Genomic DNA, 12623 nt, shown 5'->3' with positions numbered 1-12623 from the left:
TGTTCTCATTCTGTTTACGCCAAATTCTGACTCTACCATCTGAATGTCTCAACAGAAATCGAGACTCATCAGACCAGGCAACATTTTTCCAGTCTTCAACTGTCCAATTTTGGTGAGCTCTTGCAAATTGTAGTCTCTTTTTCCTATTTGCAGTGGAGATGAGTAGTACCCGGTGGGGTCCTCTGCTGTTGTAGCCCATCCGCCTCAAGGTTGTGCGTGTTGTGGCTTCACAAATGCTTTGCTGCATACCTCGGTTGTAACGAGTGGTTATTTCAGTCAAAGTTGCTCTTCTATCAGCTTGAATCAGTCGGCCCGTTCTCCTCTGACCTCTAGCATCAACGAGGCATTTTCGCCCACAGGACTGCCGCATACTGGATGTTTTTCCCTTTTCACACATTCTTTGTAAACCCTAGAAATGGTTGTGCGTGAAAATCCCAGTAACTGAGCAGATTGTGAAATACTCAGACCGGCCCGTCTGGCACCAACAACCATGCCGCGCTCAAAATTGCTTAAATCACCTTTCTTTCCCATTCTGACATTCAGTTTGGAGTTCAGGAGATTGTCTTGACCAGGACCACACCCCTAAATGCATTGAAGCAACTGCCATGTGATTGGTTGATTAGATAATTGCATTAATGAGAAATTGAACAGGTGTACCTAATAATCCTTTAGGTGAGGTGTATACGCTCACACAAGGTTGGCTAATGCCTCGAGCAGACTACACGACTTTCAGTGTCGGCCGATGGCTGTGCTGTTCACACTACACAACTTGCCGTCATGTGACAGGAGTCTTGAAGTCGTTCTGACTGATCGGTGACAGGGGGTCACACACTACAGAGGTTGTGTCACCCGACGCTGGTCTCCAAATCATGTTTTGTCAGGAAAACACAGGTGAAATGTATATATAGAAAGAACATGCATGAAAGCACACGCAGGTGGCAGAGACTGTCTGAGCTACAGAAAGCTGGAGGTGAGTAAAAAGTGTTTTGCAGTGAAAAGTAGCTGCCTGCTCTCATTGGCTGGATGTGGATGTTGAGTCGGCCGACTCCTCCAGATATTTGGCATGCTAGATATCTGGCAGACGTCGGCGATGTGTCAGAAATGTGTCAGGGAGCCGTTTTGATGTGTCGTTGAGTAATTCACACATAAAGACTGGCGACCGCTGATCAACCACTGATTTACCCCTGATCACTGCCTCACGGTCGCTGAGCTCTCTGACCGGCAAATTGGGCTTAAAATTGTGTAGAGTGAACTAGGCTTAAACAACAGCAACAACTGAATATGGCCACAATAGGTGGGTTCATTTATGCAGTGTTTCTCAACAGGTGGGCTCTATGGTATGTAAATGAGTTTCACACTTCTGTCACACTACTTCTATCCATATATATTCTCTCTCCCATCCATTTCAAGGCAGACAGGGGTTTCCAGATCTGCTGTCCAAGCTCTTTCGAAGAAGCACAAAGAAACGGGCAATGCTGAGGACCTTAGATGCAGTGGTCGGCCAAAGAAACTTACAGCAGCTGGTGAAAAACACAACATGATTACTTCCCTGTAGCAGTGCCACCAGCTCAGAGCTGCTGAATCCAACTCCAGTCCAATCCAACTTTATTTCTAAAGCACATTTAAAAATGAGCAGGTTGACTACTGTGACACAATGGCAACAACGTTATTTACAGCTGTCAAAAATACATCTCCTCCCTGTTCTCATGTCTTCCTTTAGCTTTTTGGCTTCAAGTGGGTCAGATTTTCAGGTCGGAAAATCCGGAATTCCAGATTAATCCGGAAAAATCACATCCCTGGTGCTGTACATTGAAATGAATCAATACATAGACAAACACAACGCCAACAAACAGCAACATACAGCTCTCGTCCTTGATTAAAAGCCAAGGAGTAAAAATTTGTTTTAAGTCGCGATTTAAAAACCAGAAGGCTGGGGGACAGTCTGACATGCAGAGGCAATTCATTCCATAGTCTTGTGGCTGCACCTGAGAAAACTCAATCCCCTCTGTTCTTCAGCCGTGTTTTAGGGACAACAACAACTGACTGGGTTGCAGACCTTAATGACCTTGAAGGAGCATGCAGATTCAATAGATGAGCAATATAGGCTGAAGCTAGTCCATGAAGGGCTTTAAAACCAAACAACAAAATCTTTAAAATCAATCCTAAAATTAACTGGGAGCCAGTGAAGGGAGGCAAGAACAGGGTTGATATCAGTCTCGCTTACAAGTTCCAGTAAGAAGACAGCATTTTAAAAACAGTGGGACCCTGATACACCATCTACTGTCATACCCTAGTAACATTTGCTGTATGGTTGGGCTCGTTGTCATGCTGCACAATAAATCTGGGGCCCGTCAGATGCCTCCATGATGGTACTGCATGATGAATAAGTATCTGCCTGTACTTCTCAGCATTGAGGAGACCATTCTCCCCAACTCCGTCTGCAGAAATGCAGCCCCAAACTTGCAAGAACCTCCATCATGCTTCACTGACATTTGTTCTTGTACCGCTCTCCAGCCCTTCAGCGAAAAACTGCCTTCTGCTGCAGCCAAATATTATCAGTTACCACATCTGGAAACCCCAGACTGCCTTGAAATGTCTGCTAGGACAAGTACTTCTTAAAAGATGCATCAATGAATTGTTGAAATAATCTATAGACGTTTCGAGTACTAAAATCATCGTTAGCTGCAGCCCTATAGGAGAGACCTTGCTGATGCAGTATAGCCACCTTGTGTCTTGTTGCTGTGCTCAGTCTTGCCATGGTGTATGACTTTGACAGTAAACTGTGTTCAGCAGCCTCACCTTGTTAGCGGAGTTTGGCTGTTTCTCACCCAGCTGGATTCCTCCTACACAGCTGTTTCTGTATCACTTAATTATTGTGTTTCAACCTACATATTGAATTGGTGATCATTAGCACCTGTTTGTATAAACGTTTTTTTGATTTGATTTATTTTTTCTTCTGTTCACTCCCTTTGCATTTTGTTAATTGATACACGTCTATTTTTGAACGCATTCTGACTTTACAGCATTTTTCCAAACCTGCCTAAAACCTTTGCATAGTACTGTATATGCACACAAACACATTTGTTACATATTTTCTCCATATTGTGATATTGTGTGGTGACATGTAAATACTCACTTGGAGTTGCCCATGCTGTCCAGCACCACTTTTCCACCGCGACAGGAAGGGTAGCGGTTGTAGAAGAACTCATAAAGCATCCCATCATCCACCTCTGGAGTTAGATCTCCCACAAACAGAGAATACATCTGACTACAACAAGAGGGAATATAGAGGGAGGTTTTTATCACAGTCCAGCTAAGAAGCCATATGATGTGTTAATAAAAAGGGGGAGTCAATGACAAGTAAACATCTTAATGTGAAAGTCATCTTTGATATCATGCTTCTCAATTTGTACTCACCCGCTGTCTTGTTTCCCAAAGGTGGCTCGGTTTAACTTAAATCTTGTGGGCTGTGAGAAAGAAACACAAGTCCAGCATGCCATTTATCAGGGGTCTTCATTAATTGAGATATGGAAAAAAGCATGGTTACTGTGAATTATAAATTCTCTTCATACCGGATTGGCTCCTGGTAAGGCTTTTCCATTGATTTTACGGAGACACCTCTCAGCTGTGGCCTCGTCTGTCATTTCCACAAAACAGTAACCCAGAGCCCCCCTGGGTGACAACACACTGTTTAACATCAGAATACAGCAACTGCAAAAGGACAACTGCTCGTGGATTTAGTTCTCACCCTGTCATCTTGTTGCGTATGATTCGCACATTAATTGCCTGCTCTCCCATGGTGGAAAAGGCTCTGGTGATAAACTTCTCATCCATGTAGGTTTCTAGCTACAGAGCAACACAAAAACATACTGGAAAACAGAGCTGAGGAATCATTCAGTAAGGGTGAGGTGGTTAATACAAGGCATTCAGTCCACAAAATCCTATTTGCAAGTTAAGTGGGAAGTGAAAGTGATCGGCTGATTCTCCACCATTACACCACTCAAAGCTGTGAAGCAGGTGCTGGAAATTATAAGAACATCCTAACGCTGTTAAAGTCCATTTTCACATTTTTAAACTCTGTGTACAAACTGAAAATGGGTGATGGCAATTTTTTCTCCATCCAGACAATGTCAGACTGATCTATATACAAACTGCTTAAAAAATAATAACAAAGGTTTCACAACTGTTAAAGGTGTTTTAATAGTTGTGAGGGTCTCCTTGCTAATCTGTTCCAGGTTTGACAATCTAAGTCCAATGGTGTTTGACCTGCACCTGGTCTGGAGGGACCTGGATGTAGAAAATACGTGACAAACAGAATAACGTTAAATGTTTCATAATGTTCTTCTAGTCCGTGTTTGACAGATGTAAGCACACCGGGGTTTAATGTAGACCTGGTCTGCTTTCCTTTGGATTGAGAAAAAAAACTGTGAAATCGCCCTTTTTCTATTTTTACATACAGAATAAAGGTTCCACAAGTTTCCCTTAATGTTCCTTTCTGTTTAAACTTGTTTCATCCTCGTATAGCTGTTCGCAGACTCCATCGTCCGCAGCGGAGGAGCCATCACCAAACAGTTAACGTTAACGTTAGGCTTTACGTTACGTGTTGCATTACTAGCGTGCCGAATCAGCAACATTAACGTTAATCAGCAGTTTTTCATCTACTCGACACAAAGATCAATGCATTATTAAAGCGCTAGTTTTCTAAAGGGAGTTTTGAACTAACGTTACATTCCACTTACAACGTAACATTAGGTGCTTTTGTAGAGACTGCTAACTTAACACGGTGGTTACAGTTACGTTAAATGATATATCGCAATAAAAAGTCACCAACTCACGTTCCCCATCCATAACGTACTCATGGTGTTGCCGAAGACGTGAATATTCCAATGTGTATTTACAGAAAATGCAAGTTGTAAATTAAGCCGAACCTCAAAACATACACATGCTAACTAGCACAGTAGTAGACAAACAGATAGGCACCAACATTACGTCCGTAGGTCTTCTTCTTCTTCTTCCTGGCGGTGGACATCCATAAACGTCGCATTACCGCCATCTGTTGATTGAACTACGCCCGAAGACAGTCTGCGTTTGACTATTAATGCAACATCCAAGGATGTATTCAACACATAAAAGATTCAAAGGTACATATAGCTAGGGGGACTACAGCAAAAAAAAAGAAAAATATAAAAAACAAAAAAAATAATATCACAGAAAGACCTTCAAACGTGTACAGATATTAAGTAGGGTGAATTCAGGTTGAGTGGGACACTTAAGCTTCTGAGTACTGTACAGGGTTAATTTTGTAAGCCGGTCACAACAATTGTGTTGTGGACTGGGTTCTTAACAAATAGAAATTCACACAGCTGCTACCCCCGAATCAATAGGCCTCCTTCAAATACCATGCTGTCTTTTTGTCCGCTCCGGTAAAGGTCTCTGTGATTGTCATATACCGTCCACCAGGACAAACTGGTAACTTTGTGGAGGAGCTAGACACACTGCTGTCTTCAATCCCAGAGCATGACTGTCCCCTACTTGTCCTTGGTGACATGAACATTCACTTAGACAATTCGAACTCAGCAGACTTCCTGTCTCTGATTCAGTCCTTTGATCTAACACGGGTTCTCAGCCCCCCGACCCACAAAGCTGGCAAGGTGCTTGACCTCGTTCTTGTCCGAAACTGTGCCACAGAGTGCCTAACAGTCACACCTCTACATGTGTCTGACCACTATGTCATTCAGTTCAAGGTATGCCTACAGGAAAAGCCCATTCTTCCAACACCATTGGTTTCACACCACCGCAACCTCCGCAACCTGTCTCCCGCTCACTTTGCCTCAGTGGTAGCTTCCACTCTACCTTCCCTCAACACATTTTCCTCACTTGAGGTCAATGATGCCACACAATCTCTGTGCTCTACACTAAGCTCGTGCCTGGATAGCCTGTGTCCTCTATCCACCAAGCCTGCTCACCCAAACCAGCCCCACCCGTGGCTAACTGATACCATCCGTGGGCTCCGTACTGATCTCAGAGCGGCTGAAAGAAAATGGCGAAAAACCAAAGACCACGCCGACCTTAAGGGCTACCAATTGCTCCTATCCTCCTTCTCAACAAGCATCAGTGCTGCCAAAACTGCGTTCTATAATGACAGAATAAGCGGTGCCACTGACTCAAGGAAATTATTTTCCACATTTAAAGCGCTACTAAATCCTCCTCCACCACCCACAAACTTGTCTGCTGATACCTTTGCTGCCTTCTTCACAGGCAAAGTGGAGGCTATAACTAGCCAATTCTTTGAAACACTCAAACTCAACCATTGTAGCAGTCCTACTACATCTTTTCCTCTGCCCTTCCAGGTCAGTGGTTGTTCACTCTCCTCGTTTACTCCTCTCACAGAGAGCGAAGTATCAGAACTCTTGACCCGTAGCTGTTCAACTACATGCCCACTGGAACCGATTCCTACAAATCTCCTCCAAGCCATATTGTGGTCCCAACAATCACTCATGTGATAAATACTTCTCTGGCTTCAGGAACCTTCCCGACCACTTTCAAAAGGGCTCGGGTTATACCCTTGCTCAAAAAGCCTATCGAAGAGTGTCTCTTCTACCTTTTTTATCCAAAACTATTGAACGGGCAGTATTCAAACAGGTCTCAGAATTCCTCTCAGGGAATGACCTCCTAGATCCATATCAGTCTGGTTTTAAGAGTGCCCACTCTACTGAAACGGCTCTTTTGTCTGTAAGAGAAGCCCTAAGGTCAGCTAAAGCTGCAGCCCAATCCTCGGTTCTTATCCTGCTTGACCTATCAGCTGCCTTTGACACAGTCAACCACAGGATCCTGCTATCCGCTCTCTCAGCAATGGGCATCTCGAGTAAAGCACTCCTGTGGTTCGAATCCTACCTCTCGGGGCGTTCCTACAATGTTTTCTCTATACAACATCAGGAAAATCAGGCCCTACCTCACTCAGTACGCCACCCAGCTTCTGGTACAGGCCATGGTTATCTCTCACATTGACTATTGCAATGCCCTCCTAGCAGGCCTTCCAGCTTGTGTGGTGAAACCCTTACAAATGGTTCAGAACGCAGCAGTACGTCTGGTTTTTGATCAGCCCAAAAGGACTCATGTCACTCCATTACTCAGTGACCTCCACTGGCTCCCCGTGGCCTCCAGAATCAAATTCAAGTCACTAATGCTGCATACAGAGTGACTACTGGGTCTGCACCCATCTACCTAAACTCCATTATACAAACTTACGTTCCTTCTCAGCCACTACGCTCCTCCAACGAACGCCGCCTGGCTCTGCCATCCCTTCACACAAAGCAATCCCAGTCCTGGCTATTCTCATCTGTGACACCACGATGGTTGAACGAGCTACCACACGCCGTCAGAGCAGGGGTGTCCCTCTCTAACTTCAAGAAGCTCTTGAAAACTCACCTCTTCCGAGAACACTTCTTACCTCTTATAACACCTCTAACTCCTCACCTCTAACATGCTCTTCCTGTGCTCTTCTTCTTCTATCCCCTACAATGATCTTGTATTGATTGCACTTTTTGTTTTGATTGCATTTTTTGTTAACTCTTACTTCCTTCCCTAGGTATTTACCCCATTGATGTGATATGTACTGTGAGCTCTTACTAGTATTTATTGCTACTCTTACTAGTATGTATTGTCAGTTGTAGGTCTGTAGTTGATGCTCTGTTGATGCTTGTATGTTGTTCCTCAAATGTAAGTCGCTTTGGATAAAAGCATCTGCCAAATGAGTAAATGTAAATGTTGTTGTTGAATGTCTATTGGATATGAAACAGAGGTTGTGATTGGTGTGACATCAAAGAAAAAAAGATAACATTTTAAAGTTGCTGGTAAGAATAATGTATCTGAGTATCAAATTTATGGTTGGTAATTTCTTAAATACACTAGGCTACACAAAAGACAGCACCCATACAAAGAAAAGATGAACAGAAAGAGAAAGGAATTAGTGAAAGGGGGACAGGGCATACGGAGAAGGTAAAGACAACAATGTAGGAAGGGAAGAAAACTCAACAAGTGGAGGGAAGAGAAAATGGCAGCGGACGTTGAGGAATATAAAGGACAGTAACCTAAGGTAAGGTTTTTAGCCAAGGCATAGAACACCCTGAAATTGACATTACAAAAGTGAGTGAAAGGGCTGGTGAGAGGCATCAGGTAAAAGCCCCACATAGTTTCAGAAATGCATTTAATAACTTACATAGCCTAGTATTAATAAACTGAAGACATTTTGCCTTTAGGCTACTCGCAAACATGATTTTTTTTCACACATTGTTGAATATTTTTAACTAAATTATATCTCTTTGAGTTACTGTATGCTAATACATTGTATATGCTGTTAAATGTTAATATCATTTTAAAATGCCTATTAATGTGTTATTAAATGTTGTAAAAAGTATTTCTCATGTTTCTCAAATAATATAGTGTCCCACTTTATCTAACAAAGTGTCCCACTCAACCTCATTGCTTCCAGTTTGCCGAAGATGGTGACAGATGATGTTTAAAGATAAACAATTTGATAATAAATAAATAAATTGGCTTAATTTCACCTTAGGTGTCTTCACAACAACCTATTTAAAAAAAAAATACATACAATTTTAATACATTCTAACTGATTTAGGTTGTTTAAAAGGCATCCTGCCAAAATTGTTTTACTAAAGTACAGTGCCAAAACAAATGTAATATCGTTTCTATATGAGTCTCATAGAAAGTACATTTAGGATCGATGTCATTTTTAAACCTCTTCAGATCATTAACAAACTGGTCCCAAATGCTGGTTAGAAATCGTGTCTGACTTTCGCCAGCGCTTCAAAACGTCACCACGTCACATGACATTAAAACCTTGTGGGAGCAAGGCGACTGCAGGCCCCGAGTCCGGCGGCCGCAGTTGCTTTTCACTGACTGCACAAAGTCGGAACCCCACTATTGCCTGGTGTGGTTATTGATGCAGGTAAAATGTGTCAGACTTGACGGCGCGGTTGTTAAACCCTGCCCCTGCAGTCGCCTGCAGCTCACGTTAGACCAACAAGTCAGCGAAAGTCAGTCTCGAACGCAGGAGACTTTAATATAGCCATGAACAAAATGTTAGACAGGGCACCAAGGAGATCTGGGTTGTCTAGCTCTGCTTTAAATCGTTTTATGAATAAGTTTGATCTGATTGATGTGTGGAGAAAACTGCAACCAGAGGAGCGTCAATTTACCTGGTCCAATAAGGACTGCTCAAGACAGTCTAGAACTGACTACTGGCTGCTATCCAGATGTTTTTTGGATAATAAAATTTCAGGCAATATCTGTAACACTCCTATCCCTAATCGATCATAAAGCAATTTATATTTCCATATCGCTGTCCTTGGACCAATCTTCAGGCCCAGAAGCCTCATTCTGGAAGCTAAATAGTTTCCTCCTTGAGCATGAACAGGTCAAACTACAAATTAAGGAAATGATCAATACTTTTTGGAGCAGAGCAAAATCTCAGAGTTCTTATGGGAGGAACTGGGAGCTCCTAAAATATGAGATAGGTAAGTTTCTAAGGAAATTAGGTGGTGATCAAGCCAAGGAGAAAAGAGCAGTGGAGGATGATGTTATTGTGCAGCTAGCTTCTCTTTCCCAGCAGGAGGACCTCTCTAATGAGGAGAGTATAATAAATTTCAAAATAAGTTAGATGGCATATATAAAGCAAAAGCTAAAGGAGCATATGTTAGATCAGGAAAAAGTGGATAGAAGAGGGCGAGCAAAACTCTACTTCTTAGATTGGAAAAAAGGCAATCCTCACTGGTTACTGTGGATCAGATTAAGGTAGATGGTAAAATAATTGAAAACCCCAGAGAAATAGCCTCTTGTTGCTACAACTTCTACAGAAAGCCAACTCCTTTATAGAGTCTATCGGCCCCTGCAAAGTTATATCCCCAGAGGAAAGAGAATTCTGTGATTACAGTATTTCCCAGGGGGAGGTGTTAACAGCTACCAGAGGTCTGAAATTTAACAGAAGCCCAGGGTGTGATGGCCTAACAGCTGAACTATACAAAATGTTCATGAGAAAACGACATATTGCAAACAACATTAGATTAGTACTGGACATATTAGATTATTGAGCTTGTTAATGACGATAGTTTCACACTATTGCTTGATTTTTACAAGGCGTTTGATTCACTTGAACACTGTTTTATTTTGAAAGCCCTTAAAAAACTTGGATTTGGAGATGGTTTCTTCAGAACTGTCGGAACCCTATATAAGAATGGCAGGAGTGTGGTCAAACTGAAATTTGGCACTTCGCCTAGACTCAGTGTGTCACGTGGCATCAAGCAAGGCTGCCCAATTTCTCCTTATTTGGTTTTGATCGCTTCACAACTCCTTGCTGTTCATGTCTCTAACAGTGCCTTGGAGGGGATAACTATAGCTAATAGACTAATATTATTATTAGTCAGCTGGCCGATGACACCACTGTTTTCCTGAGAGATGCTTCCCAGATTCCTCCTCTATTAGATTTAATCCATGGTTTCTCGCTCTCCAAAGACCCAAATGCAAGAAGTCTGCTAAATTTTAACCCAATCATCGACAAAACGCACAAGAAATTAAACCATTGGCTTCTAAGGGATTTATCTAAAGCAGAAGGCATATCCAGACTCACTTACTTGGCTCTGTCTTTGGATGTTGACACTGTGTTATCAAAAAGAACTGACAATATGTTGTTTAATTTTGTGTGGAAAAACTCACTATGTTAAAAGGTCTGTGAAAGTATTGATCACTTTTAAAGCTCTTCATGGCCTCTCGCCTTGTTATATCTCTTAACTTTTAGTCCCATACACACCAGCACGTACCTTGAGATCCTCGGGCAGAGGTCTGCTGTCTGTTCCAGAGTCTCGACTGAAAACTAAAGGGGACAGAGCGTTTGCTGTCAGGGCCCCGAGGCTCTGGAACAGCCTGCCCGAGGAAATCAGGTCGGCTGAGTCAGTGAACTCTTTTAAGTCCCTTCTTAAAACATACTTTTATAGGAGAGCCTTTCCCGATCTTATTTTACTTTATTTTACCCCTTTATTTTATTCTATTTTACTTATTTTATATTTATCTTAAACATGTATTTTAGTCTTTTCATCTTGCTTTTATTGTGTATTGTTTTTGTATTATTGTCTTTTGTGTATTATTGTCTTTGTAACTTGTTTTTGAAAAGTGCTCTACAAATAAAGATTATTATTATTATTATTATGAACACTACTCAGTGTGGGGTTTTGAATTTTCTGGACTTCACAACTTGGCCTAGACAATTTGTTAATAATCCTTCGTCCTTATGGAACTTTATTCCAAATGCAATCTTTTCCAAGATTGGTGGCCTGGACTTTATTTTATTGTGTAATTATAATATCAGCAAAATCCTTGTCAAACTATCAAACTTTCACAGGCAGATGCTTTTATCCTGGTCTCCCTTATTTACACACCCAACTTCTCTCCACACCAATACTATATATATTGGTGAAAATTACTAAAAACCTCCTAATTGCATCTGACAAAGGACTTGTCTCTATACTGGTTTTATTAGATCTTAGTGCTGCATTTGATACCATTGACCATCAGATCCTATTGCAGAGACTGGAACATTTCATTGGCATTAAAGGAACCGCTCTAAGCTGGTTTAAGTCCTATTTATCAGATCAATTTCAGTTTGTACATGTTAACGATGAGTCCTCCATGCACACTAAAGTCAGTCATGGAGTTCCTCAAGGATCTGTCCTCGGACCAATCCTCTTCACTTTATATATGCTTCCTTTAGGCAATATTATCAGGAAATATTCCATAAGCTTTCATTGTTATGCAGATGATACTCAGTTATATCTATCAATCAAGCCAGATGAAACTCATCAGTTAGCTAAACTTCAAATGTGCCTTCAGGATGTTAAAACCTGGATGACCTGTAATTTTCTAATGTTAAACTCAGATAAAACTGAAGTTATTGTTCTGGGGCCCAAGCACCTCCGTGACGCATTATCTAAAGATATAGTTTCCCTGGATGGCATCGCCTTGGCCTCCAGCACCACTGTGAGGAATCTTGGAGTTATCTTTGATCAGGACATGTCGTTTAAGTCTCACATTAAGCAAATTTCAAGGACCACCTTTTTTCACCTACGTAATATTGCGAAAATCAGGAACATCCTGTCTAAAAGCGATGCAGGAAAACTAGTCCATGCATTTGTTACTTCTAGGCTGGATTACTGCAATTCCTTATTATCAGGCTGCTCGAAAAAGTCCATTAAGACTCGTCAGCTGATCCAGAATGCTGCAGCACGTGTTCTGACAGGAACCAGGAAAAGAGATCATATTTCTCCTGTCTTAGCTTCTTTGCATTGGCTTCCAGTAAAATCCAGAATAGAATTTAAAATCCTTCTTCTTACCTACAAAGCTCTTAATGGTCAGGCACCATCTTATCTTAAAGAGCTCATGGTACCTTACTACCCCACCAGAGCACTGCGCTCCCAGAATGCAGGGTTACTTGTGGTTTCTAGAGTCTCCAAAAGTAGACTAGGAGCCAGAGTGTTCAGCTATCAAGCTCCTCTCCTGTGGAACCAGGTTCCAGTTTGGGTTCAGGAGGCAGACACCATCTCCACATTTAAGAG

The 12623-nt window shown here is 41.9% G+C and overlaps 2 protein-coding genes across 12 annotated transcripts in view; one reads left to right on the top strand and one right to left on the bottom strand.

Moving 5' to 3' along the window:
- The window catches only part of LOC123976313 (tRNA selenocysteine 1-associated protein 1-like), an 8751-nt gene extending 3663 nt beyond the window's left edge, over positions 1–5088 (bottom strand). For 2 of the 11 annotated variants that reach the window (XM_046058376.1, XM_046058377.1), the window contains exons 1-5: positions 4836–4978; positions 3749–3846; positions 3573–3687; positions 3418–3467; positions 3137–3268 (exon numbers count right to left, since the gene is read on the bottom strand). In XM_046058376.1, coding sequence (XP_045914332.1) covers positions 3137–3268; positions 3418–3467; positions 3573–3687; positions 3749–3846; positions 4836–4859 — 419 coding nt within the window. In that variant the 5' untranslated portion in view covers positions 4860–4978. The other 9 variants (XM_046058378.1, XM_046058380.1, XM_046058374.1 and 6 more) reach the window with 8 other exon arrangements.
- The window catches only part of LOC123976309 (ankyrin repeat and MYND domain-containing protein 2-like), an 817726-nt gene that overhangs the window by 126907 nt on the left and 678196 nt on the right, over positions 1–12623 (top strand). The gene's annotated exons all lie outside the window — the stretch shown is intronic.

Source organism: Micropterus dolomieu, linkage group LG09, assembly GCF_021292245.1.
Source record: "Micropterus dolomieu isolate WLL.071019.BEF.003 ecotype Adirondacks linkage group LG09, ASM2129224v1, whole genome shotgun sequence".
In the NCBI taxonomy this organism is placed as follows: Eukaryota; Metazoa; Chordata; class Actinopteri; order Centrarchiformes; family Centrarchidae; genus Micropterus; species Micropterus dolomieu.
The sequence above is the reverse complement of the archived record's forward strand: the minus strand, read 5'-3'. Positions and strand labels throughout refer to the sequence as shown.